This window comes from Alnus glutinosa, chromosome 5 (assembly GCF_958979055.1).
Source record: "Alnus glutinosa chromosome 5, dhAlnGlut1.1, whole genome shotgun sequence".
NCBI classification, from domain to species: Eukaryota; Viridiplantae; Streptophyta; class Magnoliopsida; order Fagales; family Betulaceae; genus Alnus; species Alnus glutinosa.
In genome coordinates this window covers 27059482-27077517 of record NC_084890.1, presented here as the reverse complement: position 1 = coordinate 27077517, position 18036 = coordinate 27059482, and the positions used below count along the sequence as shown (strand labels likewise).

Here is an 18036-nt window from a genome sequence, read left to right as displayed (position 1 = left end):
TCAACTATTAGATCTGTAGGACCCACGTGTGAATCTTTGTGGTCCTACAGATCCAATGATTGATTTAAAAGAGTGATGTACAAAAAGTGTACAAGTGATGTATAAAAATCATTTCTCTTATCCAACGGAGAGGATTTTGTTAGAAAAGTAGGATTCTTTACAAGATTATTGTGGGTCTAAAAATATGCCCATCATTAATGTTGGATCATAAAGATGAACAAAATATATGGCTCTGATAAAAAGGAGAAAAAGTAAGGTTTTCCATCGCATATCTTTTTCAAGTCATTGATTTTCTTTTTTAAATATCTTCCTATGCTATCATATAATAAATTAAGTGGATACTACGTAACTGTCTAATAAATTCCTAAGTAATGAGTCAACGTGCGATTTAAAATCAGTATCTCACTGTTTAAAAATTAATTTTTACACCGTAAATTTTTCACGAATTTCAAATCGCGCGTTGACTCAGAAATTTATTAAACATTTACCAAATAAAATATACAAGAAACTAACCCAGCCTTAGAATATGGGCTTTTAATCAAATTAAACCTTAAGGAGTTTGAGAAATGTTGGCTATTTTTTTTTTTTTTTTTCCTTTGAAGATATATTGGCTCATTTAGGCTAGGTTTATGATGACCAATATTAATACGCCTACTTTAATATGAAGTTTTAATTTCTTAGCCCGCCCCTATGGTGGAGTTAAAGGGTCGGGGATCCATCATGGTGGGCAGCTAAAAACAAAAGAAAATGAAATTTTTTGCCGAATAGAAATTAACTATTTCATGGTTTTAGATTACATTTTACAGATTTAGTGATGTATATGCTGTAACGTTATTTAAATTTTTTAAATAACGTGACATTATATGTACCATTAAATGTATCAAAATAAAATTTAACTTTGGTTTAACTCTGGATTAAAATAGTAATTTGGATTTTTTGTAATTATTTGATTTGGTGGACAAAAGAGTACTAAGTTGCTAAATATAAGCAGATCAGGATAAAATTGAGAAACAGAAAGAGGAAGATTCGATTTTGTTTGTTTATTAAAATAGTCTCGGAAAAGCTTTCTCATTAACCAAACAGAAAGGGGTTTGTCATGGCTTAGGCGCTTCAACGTCTGTTTACGTAATAAAGTTACCGTTGGTCCCATGAAGATGGCAAGCTTTATACGCATCTAGGCGTCGATCCAAATCCACGGAATCTGTGAGTACCTGCCCCCTCCAAACCGTCCTTTTTCGGCCATGTTTTGTCTAAGTATTATATATAACACGTTTTGGTTACTTCCTTAGGCATGGTCACTTGTGTACCAAATCTTGTAAAGTAAATCTTGTATCTGTGTAAGATGCCACCTTCACACGGATCAGGTAATATTTTGACTTCGCCGGTGAACTGGCCCCAATGAATTGTTTGCATTCAAGGGGATTCGAACATTAGATTTCATGGACTACCACAAAGACCAATGCCCTTACCACTTGAGCCGACCTCTTGGGGGTTACTTTTTCAGGATTAAAAAGAAAGTGAAAAAAGAATCAAAGAAAGATAGTTGCATGGTTGAATGTTGTGTTCGGCGGTCATGTCATTTCTCATACGTTATTCACGTGTAATGTTAGGATCATATTTTTATTTTTATTTTTTTACTTTTTATCGTTCCAAAATTAATGTAGCTTTTAAAACCTCAATTAAATCAAAATTCAATAGTAATACATTCCAAAATTAATGGTGATTTTAAAACCAACATCAATTTTTGAAGATACAAAGATGGTCTCCAGCATTACTCTGTTATTCACACAATAAACGCGTTCTTGAGGTATCAATGTTTTGATGTACGTGTAGGTGTGTTTGCATTTATATAACTTCAAAATGACAAAATAAAGGCCAAGAAGATTTGGTAAGAAGCATGGGATTTGTTTATCATGATCCCAATCCGAGTAGGTGGCAAACATATCTTAAAGAGAGGGGATCACCTTTTACTGTCCTTTTAAAAACATATTTGAACTTTGTACAAATAAATTTTACTATTTTAATTTCACTTCATAACTATACTACGTTGTTTTATTATTATTATTATTATTATTATTATTATTATTTTTCTTTTTTGTGGTCTGTAATTGTTCTTATCTGAGGTCAATCAATCCGAATTTAGATCCTCTCCATTTGAAATGGAGAGAATTCTTTCCATTTAGTTATAAAGTATGAGTATAGTTGTCTTTTCGCATTTCATTTAGTTATAAAGTAGGAATATAATTGTCTTTTTACATTTTTATAAAATGTGAAAAGATAATTATATCTCTACTTTATAACTAAAGGAAGAGAATGCTCTCTGCTTCAAATAGAGTGTTCCAATCGATCCAACCGAATTTTTAATGCTCTCATGGTTGGACACTTTAATTTAATCCTATATGAGGACCATCATTAATTTCAAGGTACATCATTTCACATGTCTACATAAAAAGTCTTATTTTGTTACCACTTTATGATCAAATGTGCAAAGGACAGAAAAAGAATGCGTCTAAGTCTTTGGCCCCTAAATTTCCTCTCTCCTATTGAAATTTGATTCCCACATCTCTTGTTCAGCGCCGCAACCAACTACCACGTAAAAGTAGGTCGGACCATCGAATTTGGTGTGACCACTCTCGGAGGTTTGGTCGGAATGGGCACCCATGAAAGAGGTTGAACAATTTTTTTTTCTTGACATGACAGTGTCACGTTGTACTGCCACGTTAATACATTTTTTGGAAGGCTAATGTGGCAGTGTCATGTTAGAAAGTATTGGAGGTGGGAGTTAAATGAGAGTGTTTTTAGCATTTTCCTTGAAATTTTTGACATTAGATGTGGAGATATTAGTTTGTTTTAGTTATTAAATAGTTAGATGTGGTAAGCAGCATATTTAGATTGATTTTTTTTATTTTTATTTTTATTTTATTTTTTAGGCTTGTTTGGGTGTACGATTTTTTAAAAAATTGCAAATACTGAGAGAATTTATTTTTTAAAATTATGTTTGAATGGTTTAGAAAAACTGAGACAAAATTAGAAAAAGTTTGATAAAATCTAAGTAAAATTTGATATTTAAAAAATAGTATTTGAAAAATATTTGAAATTTTTTTCTCAACCAAACATGCCCATAAACATTCAATTTCACTCCATTCCTGATGTTGCACGAGAAGAGCTGATTCTACAACATTTCTCCACTAAGAAGATCGTAGTTGATCCTCTTAACGAGGCTACTGCAAGAGGTGTTTTTCAAACTAAGGTGAAGAGTTTGGGACTTGGGATTTGATTATTTGATATGCGTTGTCTTGGGTATACTTATAAATTTGAAAAAAAAAAAAGAAAAAAAATTGTAAAACTAATTTTTTTTTTTTAGAAAAAAATTTATAGAAAACCAAGGGATTATGGTTCCACCATCCCATTCGGCCATATCTGGGAGTGTCTGAACACCCCCTTCTCCCATGGCTATTGGGAGTGGTTCGGATACCCCCTATATATATAAAAAAAGAAGTGGCCGAACCACCGCCATTTGGCAAAGGGGTTGGCTCGGCCACCCATTGATTTTTATTTTTAGGGAGGACAATGGAGAAATAGTTTGAAGATGGTATATGCCACAAGCTGGTAAAGAGTAATTTGCTAGTAAAATAAAAAATAGTCAAACCATACATGAATGTATAAGCAGCAGAAGCAAGTCCTACTAACACAACAAGCAGAAGCATGATAAAATTCTTGCCATAAATAAGGGTCCAATAATAATCATAGAGGCATCAGTCAATATATAACAAGACTTCCATGATCATGGCTTGTATAAATGCAGTAACAAAGTTCCTACCAAGAGAAAACTAAACTACAATTTGGAACATACAAGGGGTCAGGCTGTTAAATACAGCAGTGTAAAGCTCAGACTAAAACAATGAAGAAGAAAAAGAAAAGGTATGGTGAATATAAAGAAGAGTCATATGATAATTTAGCGCATGTAAAGGAAGTGTTATGTCCAAAAAGATATCTGGTTATCAATGAAACAACCAATCTAATCATGTGCATTATTTTAGGATTTTGGCCCTCTAATAATACAGCCAAAACTATGCCCAAGCGGCAAGCAGTTATATCATATCAAGCACCATAAATGAAAATACAAGAAGAGTATGCCAAAGCTACAACAGTATGGCAGCAAAGGAAACCAAAGGTGTGGGCTAGGGGAGCCCGTAGGGTTTATTCCTTACTTGTGACCAGCTAAGAGCAAATTTAATGAAATAATATCACCAACTACCACCCAATAGTGTGCAACAGCAAAAGGATTAAGGGCCTAGAGAATCATTTAATAGGCATACATTATTTGGAAATTCAAGAACTCCATGCTATAATGGAACTTTCTATTTTTATAAAATCCCCACTAAGGATATAAAAAGAAAAATAAATTGACATGCAATGATAATCTCTGTGCTTGATAGATCAAAGATTGTACAGCTGAAGTTGGAATATAGTACAGCAAGAATGCCCAAAGAGGCATATCTATCTACTTGGCATGTTAGTTGCAGTTCATTCACTTCACTATCACAGAACTACTTTTCTAAGAAAAAACACATTGGAGATTGTTTCCTGCAATATTTTACAACATGCAAATCAATTCTTAAAACGATTTTTAAACTAGTTACACCTTCTAGGAGAAAAAGAATTATCAAAGTAGATTATTGAACATTGTTAAGAACAGAAAGACAACTTAAGAAGTAGATAGAAACACAGAATGTATGTATCAGTACTAAAAATGGGAAAATTAGGATTTTCTTTTGTTACATTTTGGGAATAGGGGGTCGGGAGGAGAGGTTATTTCTTTCCACCACTCGATCCATACAAATCTACTTCACCTTTATGGAATGAATCCCAGCATTATTCAATCAGAAAGGAGCAGAGAGAAAGAGAGAGAGTTCCATACACCAAAACCATAATATATACATAACCAGCAAACCCATCCATACATCTATTTAGTTATAAAGAAAAAGGTACAAAGCTACAGGTGCAGAGATAGATCCAGATCTGCTTCATCTTCCGTTTTGTCATCAAAAGAAATCCCCAACACAGTAAAGGAATCCTCCACATCCTTAAAAAGAAGTAACTCTTTCTTCTGAGGCTTCTCTGTTTCTGCAGGCAGGTTGGAGCTGATCTGAGGCCTTTTTGATGAATTCATCATGTCAGAATTCCCCAGGACTTCATCTAAGCAGCGTTTCTTACCTCCTTCACAAGTTAACATACTACTCTCATTATACTTATCAACTCCATTTTGGCCTGAACACTGACCATCACCTGGAGGCAAAGGTACCAACAATGTTACTATGTTAGAATTCCTTCAAGCCAGGCAATTGATTTGAGCCAAGACTGAAATCAGGATCTCTAATAGAATAGACAGGATATGAAAGCTTACTAAGGTTGTGATGCTGAAAGTTTGGCAAGGCATCTCTAGAGGAGAATGGCGTACCATCCCTAAATGTTCTTAATTCGTCAGTATTAAACTGACAGATTCCATATGGACTGGAGTACAATGAGGAACCCATAGGAAAACCAGTGGTTGCAGTGCTAGCAGATGGAATAAAAAGCGACGAGGTTAAAGGATTTGAGTGATGAACTTCGGCACGGCCACTGCTGGATGAAAGATTTGGAGACATGATATACTTAGATGTGGCATTTCCAACATTGTTCTCTACGTAGTTGCTACCATTGACACAGGCGGATTCATTTGAGCAGAACTTAGAGAAATCCATAGAAGAGGTTGCCCTACTGAAAAGTGAACTTGGATTATTCCCAGCACCTCCAGAGGAATTTTCAGGCTGACCCATCAAGATGGGATTAGGGGCAGTGCTGGAAACGTCAAGGAAATTACTGGAATGAACAGGATAATTCCAGCTCCTCCTCACATTAATTCCCTCCTGATGAGCCCTTAGATGACCCCCAAGAGCCTGGTAATTGTTGAACACCTTTTTGCAATAGAAGCATGAATGGATCTCCACACGCTTCTCAGTATTTTCTTTGTCAGAGGCCAAAAGGAAATTCATTGTTTAACTAGAAAATGAGACCTCAACAAGGCTAGTTTCATGATGAAGAGATGGAAACTAGTGGGTGCAAGAACAAATTACTTTTAAGATGAAGAGATGGAAACTAGCAAGCGCAAGAACAATCTTGCTATGATGAAAATGCCCCATTTCTCACCCCCTTTTATAGCCGTTTCGGGGAAAGACAGGTCATAGCGGTTGAGACAAATTAATGTAAACGACAAGACTAATAAAAATCAATTACGAAGAGAAACACAGAAAGCACAAATGGAAAAAAGTTGGCAGAAGGAACCTTCATGCAGTAACAGCTTTAAAACAACCTTATCTGAAATAATCCACCCTTAACGACAGCCATAAATGCTCAGAAGCACCTTGCAAAACAAATTTCGGACCCGTGTAAATAGTACAAGGTCATGTAACAACCTGTCACTAATTTCTGACATCTGTTACGGGCTAATTAAGGAAGTTGATTTCTTCTTAGTTTGGATCCTCACATCTCCAAGATTTAATTCTCAATGGTCATTGCATTACCTATATCATACAAGCATAGTTAACTGCTTAATATTTCATGAGTTACATTGCTGATTCATTTTGATTTCTAAACAACATCCATGTAGTGGAGAGAATGGCAAGGAATGTTGGTCATTCAATCATTTGACTTAAGGCAAGGTGTAATGATGTGAACCTGACAGACCTACCAAGCTTCAAGTAACTATATGGTAGTAAAGTGTCCAATATGATTGAGATATAATTAAAACATCAAATTGTCCAAATTGCTGTATTTCAACAGCATCTCACAATCATATCACCAATTAACGTTTTTGACATAATAATTGCAACTGAAGAGTTCTCCTCATAAAACAATGACCAGATGTTTGGAATTTTAATCAGTAAACACACTCAGACAAAGAGAAGAATTGCAATGAAAATCAATTCTCAACTGGGTAATAACTTTGCACACTAGATGACTCAAAGCCTTCTGTATACTGAAGATCTCAAGTCCACCCTAAATATAGATCTAAAACATAAATGTTCCACAACTTAAAGACATAAAGAAGCACATTATTTTTACGCACCAGTGGGACATGAACCCATGACCTCACCCTCCACCTTACTACAAAGGGAGGAAGTACCATTTGAGCTAAAGCTCATTGGCTACATAAAGAAGCACAATTATTATTAACTTATCAAATAAATATTTATGCGCTTTGGAGCAAAGCAGAAAATGCATTTTCCTTTCAACTGAAGTTGACAGGAAACCTACTAGTATTCTGAAGTATCAATGCATTTTAGCCTATCTCTATAAATTTCGTTAAGTTTTGATTTGACCATTACTTTTACATATAGAAACTTCTGCTGTACTTGCTTATAAAGAAGCAAAACCAGCACAAAAAGAAACTTCCAAAAATAAAAACCTCTAGTTAAATTAGGAAGTTTCAATGATAAATAAGGCTAAAATTGACAAGAGTCAAATTGATAAAGAGCATAACCAAACAACTACGAACTTGAAACCTAACATCCTATATTGTCTAATTACTAAATACCCTCAGAGTGGTTGATGATTAGCACATAATTGGTCAAAATGAAATATCCTCTCTAGAAGCCTAGGAGCAAAGCTATAAGCTCCATGACAATGATGAAAACTTTTTAATCTACTAGTTTGTTTGTTTAACAATATGTTTTTTTTCTTTTCTATAGGGAGTGAACCAATAACCTCATCCTCCAACCCTTGTTTAAGGGGGTGGACATGCCATTTGATCCACTTCCTCATAAATGGTTATGGAGGTGGGAAGTGGGGAAGACTAATACTAGGAGGAAAGTGATGGAAAGAAGTAATGACAAAAGGTTGGGTCTAGTATTATTCAACTAGCATGGATATTAGGGTGTACCTATTGAAAGGCATTAGAATTGGATAGGAGGATCTTTTTTAAGTTTATTCAATTTCAGATTAGTGATGGCACGTGCATGCACTTTTGGAATGATGTGTGGTGCAAGGAGGTACTTCTGAGATCACTTTCTCAGTCTTGAATAGCTAAGCTGAGGATAAGAGTGCTAGGTTGGCTAATTAGCAAGGTGGATCAGTCAATGATCTTTGGCGAAACTCCAAATTTATCTGGGCCTTTCAGGATTAGAAGCTGACTTGGATAGATGGTTGTTTTCTTTTTCCTTCCATATAGGGTGGGGGTCAAAGAGGAGGGGGAACATAAGGTGTGTTAGAAAATGTTGCATGATAATAAATTTGAGGCTAAACCTTACGATATGGTTTTAAAGGCTCCTGCTTCTATTCCCTTGAATTAAGGTTCCTCAGTTCCTCCTGTTCTGTTCTTTGCTCGAATTGCTGCTTTTATTCTTTTAACATTGGTGCTTGACGCTAGTAAGAGGAAGTGCGTTATTGTTAATCAATGTCATACGTGTAAGAGAGATGGTGCATAAATAAATAATTTTCCTTTACATTGCCAAAGGAGTTCTGGAGGTTGTTTTTCTCTCTATCTGGGGTTTCTTGGGTTTTACCAGATCAATACTTCAGATTTGGCAAGAAAGCAAATATGGAGCTTGGAAGGCAGCTCTTTTGTTTTTGTTCACTGTGTATCTTGCTAGTACACTTACTTTTTTGAGGATGTAAAGGTGTAGCTTTCTGGAGCTCATGGGCACTTTTTACCCTTATACATGTGGATGGTGGCAATTACTACTTGCTCTTTTGCTCATTTTCCCTTTTTTGGATTTTATTAGCTCATTGTTTTAGCTTTCTCATATCTTTATTCTAAGACATTGTTTTAGAATCCCTAATTCATTTCACCATGGAACCAATATTGACAAATTGTTACTAGCACTTTCACCTTCTGTAATGATGTTTGGGCTTTTATGTTTAGCAATATATGCAATCAAAGTACTAGCGTGCTACTCATTGCAAAGAATTTTAAAATAAAACATTACTATTAGTAATTAATCCAAGAAATCAAATTACCCTTCCCACATTTAACAAAAAAAAATGGAAAATAGCTGTCTTGATCATTGTAGTCATTACTAGTTATGTTAGTTTTCAAATAGCCGTGTGTGTGCGCACATACAAACACACATATGAAGTAACCTAAATCATGAAGGTATATCAATCTTCGTAGATATTCAAAGATTGATATACGTTCATGTATTAGGTTGGAAGCAGAAATCTAGGGCCTTGTAGTTAAGAGAGGGTGACAAATGCACAAAGTTTTTCGACCAAATAGCCAACTCAAATAGAAGACATAATTCCATTGATTCTTTAAGAGTTGATGGTACAATTTATACCGATCAATCTGAGATCAGTGAACACATTGTGCAATTTTATAATATACTGTATACCGAGCAATTTAGTTGGCAGCCTAAGCTGAATGGCCTTTCGTTTGACTCCATTGGGGAGGTTGAGGCCAATTGGTTAGAGAGAGTGTTGGAGGAGGGGGAGCTTTTGGAGGGGGAGAAAGCTATGAACAGTGATAAGGCCTCGGGCCTTGATGGTTACTCTATGGCATTCTTCCAAGCTTATTGGGATGCTTTAAAAGAGGGTATTATGAAGCTCTTCCATGACTTCCATGTTAGAGAAAGTTTGAAAGAAGTCTAAATGCTTGGCTCATTGCTCTCATTCCGAAGATTTCATGGGCAGTTGATCTTCAGGATTTTCGCCCAATTAGTCTAGTAAGTGGCATTTACAAAATTATTTCCAAAGTTCTAGTTAACAAGTTGAAAACGATATTGGAGAAGATTATTTCCGAGTCTTAGAATGCATTCATCAAGGGAAGGCAGATTTTAGATCCCCTTCTCATTGCTAACGAATGCCTTGATAGCATAATCAGTTATGGGGAAGCGGGTGTGCTTTGCAAACTAGATTTAGAAAAAGCATATGATCACGTTAATTGAGACTTTTTGTAATACATGCCGAGGAGGTGCTATTTTCGGGAAAAAGGGTATTCCTAGATCGCTCATTGTATATCTTTGGTGCGCTTTTTTTTGTTTTCGTGAACAACACTTCCACCAATTTTTTTAGTAGTTCCCATGGTCTAAGACAGGGGAACCCTTTGTCTCCGTTACTGTTTGTTATTGTTACGGAGGCTTTAAAGAAGACGGTCTCAGCTACAGGGGGGGAGGGTAACTGACTTTTTTGTGGGGCCTAGGAATGCCAGTGGGATTGATATCTTTCATCTTTTATTTGGGAATGACACTTTGATTTTCTACGGGCCTAACCCATATCTCCTCCTTCATTTGCGGTGTTTGTTTTTATGTTTAGCAATCTCGGGTTTGAAGATTAATTTGGATAAGTCAAAATTGGTCCTGGTTGGTAATGTCAATAATGTTGAGGGGTTTGGCTTGTATTTTGGGTTGCAAGGTCTCCTCATTGCCTACGAAGTACCTAGGCCTTCCATTGGGTGCTTCTTTTAAGGCCAAATCTATTTGGGGTATGGCATTATTGAGAAGATTGAGTGTCAATTGGTTGGTTGGAAGTGGTTGTCCCCATCTAAAGGGGGCAAGATAACCTTGGTTAAGAGCACCTTGTCTAATTTGTCTACTTACTTCATGCATCTATTCCCCTTCCGTACTAGAGTTGCCAGGGGCATTTAGAAGTTACAACAAGATTTCTTGTGGGGTGGTATGGGTGAAGATTTCAAATTTCATTTGGTAAATTAGACCAAGGTGTGGTCTCTGATGCTTGAGGGGGTTTTGGGGGTCCAAAATTTTGCATGATGTGTGGTGTGGGGAGCATCACCTGAAGGTAGCATTTTCAGAGTTATTTAGCTTTGCCTGCTTTAAGGATACCTCTGTGTCAGATCATCTCCAGTTATCTAATGACTTCCTTTAGTGAAATGTTAATTTTGTAAGAGCGGCGCATAATTGGGAGATTGATTTATTTCTTTGTTCTTCAATCAATTGTACTCCATCACATTGAGACGGGGCGGTGAGGAAAAGCTTTGTTGGGCCCCTTCCAAGAGAGGGTTGTTTGATATAAGATTGTTTTATAATGTCTTAATCCCCCCATGATACCACTTTGGCGTAGTACGGCCCCCTTGAGAGTGATTTTATTTGCTTGGTTGGCCGTTTTAAGTAAGATCCTCACTTTGGAAAACTTAAGAAAGCGGCAGATCATTGTGGTAGATTGGTGTTGCATGTGCAAGAAGAGTGCCTTATGGAACTTTATCTTCGGTTTAGCATGGGTCATGCCCCGTCGAGTGATAGATCTATTTGCTTGTTGGAGAGGGCAACTTGGTAGCCCTCAAAGTGAAGCTATTTGGAAGATGCTTCTGCCTTGCTTGATGTGGTGTATCTGGAGAGAAAGAAATGATTGAAACTTTGAAGAAAGTGAGAGGACAGTGGTTGAATTAAACACCTTCTTCAATATCCTTTACCAATGGATGGTTGCCTACAATTGTTTTCATATTTCTAGTTTTCATGACTTTTTTTTAAAAAAAGAAAATATTTTTTTTTTCGTTTTCTAGTTAGGTGTTTCTCTTATATACTTTATGTGTACTTGGGTGCGCCTTTTTGCATTTTAATGAAGTTAATTTATTTTATATATTAAAAAAAAAATCAATCTTTGTAGATATTCAATTAGAAGAATAAAAAAATAAAATAAAGAACATTTCAGTAAAATATGCTCATTAAAAATAAATGACTTAAATTTGATTAAACAAATTTTCGAAAACATAACTTTAACCCTACTGGTTTCGATTGGAAGGGGAATTGAATAATGCCACTAGGATTTGAAAGTGAACCAATGAGAACCAAACTACTTAATTTCCATTTTTAGCACCCAATAAATGAAAGAATTGGCATGAAATTAATACAAATACAAATTAATCCACATCTATGGAAAAAATATAGAACCTTCCAATAAGGAGAAGATTATGCTGAACAGCCTGAACTGCACAAATATGAAATGGGAACATGAACACCCCAGGGCCAATGTTACACATTTTCAAAAGACATGATCTACATACTGTGCACACAACATACCTACAGATACATGTAAACATGTATTCAACCATATGTAGAATTATTGTTCCCTGACAAAATTCAATTATAAGATGTTGGAGCTTCCTAATTCATGATATGAACAAACTTTTCCAATTTCATACAACCATTATAATATTTTTTTTCTTTCAATTAGACCTCTGAATCAAGAAAAGCATTTGAAAGTGTTAATTAAGCATCCAACATGTGTCAGGAGAGATTGACAATCCTAAAGATTTTCTTTGTTTTTTCCCTGCTATATGAAAGTTAAGGATACATCTGGATGTGCTGGACATCTGTCGAAGAAGTGAAAGAACTCCACACCTTTAACGTGTGTCTCAGACAAGAAACACTTTCTACATAAAAATGCCCAACCCATACAGAGATTATAAACAATTAAATCATAAATAAACTGTCTTTTTCTCACTCCAAGCATATGCGTAAAAGAAGATACTCTATTGAGTACCTCTAAATATTGTTGAAACTGCATGCTTTTTGGTGATTTCACTACAATCTATGGGGCAGACAGTATGAGATCAATTAATATATTAGAGACAGAAGACCAAGCTACATCCATTATCATTATCACAAATACCAGAAAGTTATAATCTAAGTAAAATATGGACTACCGTAAATAGAAAAACTATACATTAAAACAAAATCAAGTTTGCAGAAACAAAAATTTAGTCTCAGGAAGTTGAAATTCCTAACCTGTTAAGACAAGGGCTTTTTGAATTGGCACAATGTGTGGATGGTGTTGCTTCAGCATGAACCATGTTAGCAAACCCCTAAAATAAAAATTCTTCAGCAAAGACATGGTATTTTAATCAAACCCCCATTTATTACTCCTGAAAGAAAATTAAAAGCATGTAAAAGAAAAATAAATAAATAATAAAGATTCAGCTGGCCTCATTTTTGCAACTCTTTACCTTTTCCTTACCTTGATTGCCATATAGCCCCTCTAGGCCCACTTGAATTGGAGTTTCCAGATGGTACAATCACAAGGCATTGGGCCCCAAATCCCAATTGATACCAAAAAAAAAAAATCATGAATTCAGAATTTTTTGAATTTTTGCAGTTTCCATTTTCATCTGTTTAATCTTCATACCATAGACAGAAGGTGATGCAGGGGAATTTAATGGGATAAGCATATACAGTTTTATGGCATCTTGACTGCATAGAATTTATAGCAATCCAGATGGGGTGGTCATGGTTTACATAGAGGTTTTAAGAGAAAAAAAATAAACATCAGTTGCTAAAGTTTCATTAGTACTGAAGTGATAATTCAAGCGGAAGCACCTCACAGGTAAAAGAAAGTAGCTGCCTCTCTTGGAAGCTAGGATTGCTTCTCTATGCAACAACCTTTTCTTTCAGAGTAAGTAGTATTTTCACTTTTTTGAGCTACTATATAAACAAATCAAAGGTGGCCTTATTAAAGAGTGTAAAACGATATCTATCTATATATATATATTCTTCTCTGACTCTCTTGGTCTTCAAGAACTATTTCTTTCATTCTTTGTTGCCATCAGTTTCATCATCTTATCACTTCTCTCATTGAATTCAACCACTGATTCACTTGAATCTGTCATTTCACTTCTGCAACCCTCTCCTAAGTTTTACATAGGTCGCACCAGATTTCCAAATTTTCCAGCATAATAAAGTGAAATGCCTAAACTTTTTTCCAAGTGGATACATTATCTACTTTTCAAATAAATAGACATGTTTAAGACACCAACCACCATAGATAGTGTACTGAATTAATAACTAGAAGCAAAATTGATTTCATTTCCAGATATAGAGCGCCCTTTCCAAGGAAACACAGAACAGCAAGAACATTTAAAGAAGTTTTTTTCTTTATAAGATTATGAAAACCCACTTTCCGAAGATCTATTCCTTCTCTTCGGGATTGAACATCAATTGCAACGTCTTGATAAGCCACCCATTGGGATAGGTGATTTGTATTTGCATCCTCAGCACCTACAAGAGGCATAAAATGACATAACGCATAAAAGGAAAAAAGAAAAAAGAAAAAAAGAAAAAAATAAGAAAAAGAAAAAGGCCACTACTGTAACTCGTGGAACAATAGAAGTTTTTTTGAGAACCGTGAGAGAACTTTAGAACAGATTCAGTCTTTATTCTTCCATACTTTGTATCTCTGAACAACTGCTTTTGTTACCCTTTGGTGATTAGTTATCATGATTTTATTTATTTTTTTTGCTCATAGCTAGGTGTTTTATCTTGTATACTTCTTGTGTACTTGGGGGAGCATTATGCTTTTAATGATATTTTGATTACTTATAAAAAAAACAACCAAAGCAATGCGCACGGCAAATGTAATGGAAATTTACTAATGAATCTTTGGGTAGATTGTTTAGCATTCAACTAGTTTTACAATCATTAAAATACCAATAATAATCAAAGTGTGAGAAGCAGCAAATATGCCAGTGATTCTATCGATCCCACTAGAAGAAGCCACAATAATCTTGACATAATGTAAGATACTGCCACCATGGGATAACAGAATCAAAATCATATAAATATGACGTCCATTACAGAAATGGGCATTTTCCAAGTTTTAATTTTCAATTTCTTTTGACCAGAAAGAAAAAGACTTTAACTTTAAAATTTCATGTCTTAGATCACAAATTAGACTCTTTTTTTTTGAATAACACAAATTAGACTTATAACTGGAACATGTATGTACTATTTACGGCCTTTTATAATTCTGCTCACTAAAAATAAGTACTTTAACCTTCTAAAAGTAGTTGTCAGCTGAAGCAGTAAAAATTGTTTTCCATGTACATTAAAATATCCAGAAATAGTGGAATCTTTTGAAGAGGCAAAAAAGAGCATTGAAAAAAATTTACTTAATTTTCAATAAAGAAAATGGTTTTAACTTTAAGATTTCGTATGTCTTAAATGACACATTATACTTAAGTATAAAAGAACCACTAATCAGTACTTTCAGCTTCTAGGAGTGGTGCTTGGCTGAAGCAGTTAAAACTGTCTTTTCCATGTACATTGACAAACTGAATCGCTAAAAGCTTTTTAAGTTACTAATTTCAGGAAAGAGAAAATCACATATTTTCGAATAAAGAAATATAATTCTCATGTCAAGAAAACATATACAAACTAAACAACAGGCTGAATTAACAGTGCACTTACTGTTGGATAGTTGGACAAGTGTGTGACTGAGCACAGAAAGAGGTATCATGGCGTCAATTGCCATCTAAATAACAGATCACAATTAGTCTCGAAATTTTATGCAATGATCTGCTATGACAACATTGCAGCTGCTATAACAACATTGCAAAATACTAATAATTCATGTTATTTGCAATGTAACTCTATTCTGCACCCATTTCATGTTCCAAAGCATGCTTCTTTTCTACATTACTTTGCACCCATTATACTCCATTTAGCACATCACAGGATAGAAACTCATACTATGGAGGGGCTACCAGCAGCCTGACCAAGATTGAAAAGTAAGGCATTGGCCTGCAGAAGCCTTATGCTTGTAGATGATGTTAAGCTCTCTTCCTGTTTTGTGATGCTGATATGCAGCGTGGAATCTATATGCCTATTTTGCCCCCTATCTTACTATATCTAGATATTAGTCCTAATCAAATGAAACATTTAATGATCTGCAATTTGCTTCACGCATGTAGTGCAAGATATTAAATATCAATCCTAGAGGGAAATAAACCTATTCATATTATCTTAGGTTGGACCAATGATTTTACAGCTATTTAGGGAAAACAAAAGTGGTTTGACGATGATAAATTAGTCTCCCATAGCCTTCCTTACCTGTATTTTTCTTGTAATAATATATGCTAATTTTTCATCACTAAAGGGGCAAATACTTTTCCAATGGTCTTTGGACCAAAACATTACATCTCGTCATGAACAAACCATATAGGGTCCAACTCACGCCCATGTTCAATCCCATATGGGTGTGTGTAATTGTGTTTATCTACAAAATAAATGCATAAAAAATGGAGAAGCAAATACTACAAAATATCACTGTGTCAAATTATTTTCAATAACAAAGAAGAATATATGATATGGTATGATACAAAAAAGGGCCGTAAGTAAGCACCCATTTGATTGCCAAAGCTCTATACAGTGCATACCTGTACTAGGCAGATCAAACATAATAAATACTTGAAGTAGAATGTCAATTGGATCCTAGCATAGAGCCAAAGGACAACAGGCAAGTGTAGGAGAGTGGTGATATTTGGAGTTAAATTCTTGCTTTCCACTAAGAACAACTCAACAGAGTATAGCAATGGAGTTCAGCATATTAGCCAAACATATATCTTTTTGTCTTCCAAAACTAGTTCGATGCTACAAAGAAATGATAATGAGTTGAGCTAACTTTTTTTCTTTTTCGATCATGAGATGATCTCACTTAAACACACACCTAAAAACATGAAAAAGATGATGGGGTGAGATACTTTCCAGTGATGCAGACTCCTAGAAATCTTTTTTGTTGGACTTATTACGCGAGGTGTTCAAGAGAATATCAAAAATTAAAAACTAAGATATACAATTACAAAGGCCTACAAATTCCAAGAAAGACAAAGAACAAAATTCCCCTATTCACCTCATCCAATCAAACAATAACTCAAAAAAAGAGTCTTGAATCTAAATATTGGTAGTTCCATACAATCAAAGGCCTTAGCATTCCTCTCCCCCCAAATACTTCACATAAGGCATAGAGGCAAAGAATTCTAAATGATGCAGAGAAGTAGAATTCTTAATAGAGAGGATTTCACTATGGCTCCAATTTGCTGTTAAAACAAATCCCAAAATCTCAACCATATCAGCATTAAAAAAAGAAGAAGAAGAAAAAATAAAGGCCTAATAAACTTATCAAAACACATTTGGTCCAACTGGGTCTGAATGGATATTTCAGACATTAACAAACCAACCAAAATAGCATCCTAGAATCCCATTAGAACACATTTGGTCCAGCTAGATTGTGCCAAATAATATTATTTTATCACTGCAAAATACCAAGAGCTCAGTAATCATATGCTAAAAAGCACATATCCCAAGACATAACAGAGAATGTGGAATTAAACTCGGCAAATATATGGCATGGGTCATAGAGATTATGGGCTCTGCGTGTTCCAGAGAGACAGAAAGCATTACCCATTGAAGGACCCAATTCTGCAAGCTATGGGGCGTCTCGGACACTGCCATTTCCCAATTCTGCAAACTTTCTGTTCTACGCTTGCATAACGCCGTGGTTATAACTAAAACATTACGAAAACTATGGAACTATCATATATATATATAAAATCCCCAATATTTTAATTTTTATAATGTCTTCCAATCTATAATTGGGTTTCAATGTCATAAAAAAAAAGAAAAAAAAAGAGTAATTGATCACTTAATTTCTTACAAATTGGTTAATAAATTCTTGCAAATTAACCTCTAAAAATGATATTTTTCTTTTAGCTATTAAAAAAGAGAAGCGCTACACTTACCAAATTTTTTTTTCTTCAAAAGTTCATTCTCAAATAATGTGTCAATCATGAATGACATCTACTATTTTGGAAATGAAAATGTGCCATCATCTCATAGAATGGTGACACATCATTTAGATCGAAACCACTTTTGAGAGAAATTTTTTGGAAAGTATAGCATTTTTCATTCAAAAATGCATATAAAAAGCACATACTATTAAAAAAGAATAATGATTCAATGCCACCTAAATATACAACTTTTCACCACCTTGTCTATGTGGCAAGGTGGTCCCCTACTACTTTTTGAGTTTTTTTATTTTTCTAAAAAAAATTAAAGTGGGGGACCACCTTGCCACATAGACAAGGTGGTGAAAAGTTGTATATTTAGGTGGTAGTGAATCACTACTCATTAAAAAAACATGTGTTTCTCACATGTTAATAATACATATCACTTTTAAATGTTGGTTTAAATCAATAGTAAGATAGTAGTGTAATATATAGCATTACTTTAAAAAAAAAAAAATTAATTTTTTTTTGTTATTTTAGGTTTGAAA

The 18036-nt window shown here is 34.7% G+C and overlaps 1 protein-coding gene across 1 annotated transcript; it reads right to left on the bottom strand.

Moving 5' to 3' along the window:
• Positions 1-4891: 4891 nt before the first annotated feature.
• LOC133869558 (uncharacterized) lies at positions 4892-17262 on the bottom strand. The gene is made up of 5 exons (XM_062306588.1): positions 17166-17262; positions 12949-13985; positions 12720-12856; positions 5408-6563; positions 4892-5289 (listed from the first exon to the last, which is right to left on the bottom strand). Exons 4-5 carry the CDS (start codon positions 6033-6035, stop codon positions 4997-4999), a joined length of 921 nt encoding a protein of 306 aa, XP_062162572.1. The 5' UTR covers positions 6036-6563; positions 12720-12856; positions 12949-13985; positions 17166-17262; the 3' UTR covers positions 4892-4996.
• Positions 17263-18036: the final 774 nt, after the last annotated feature.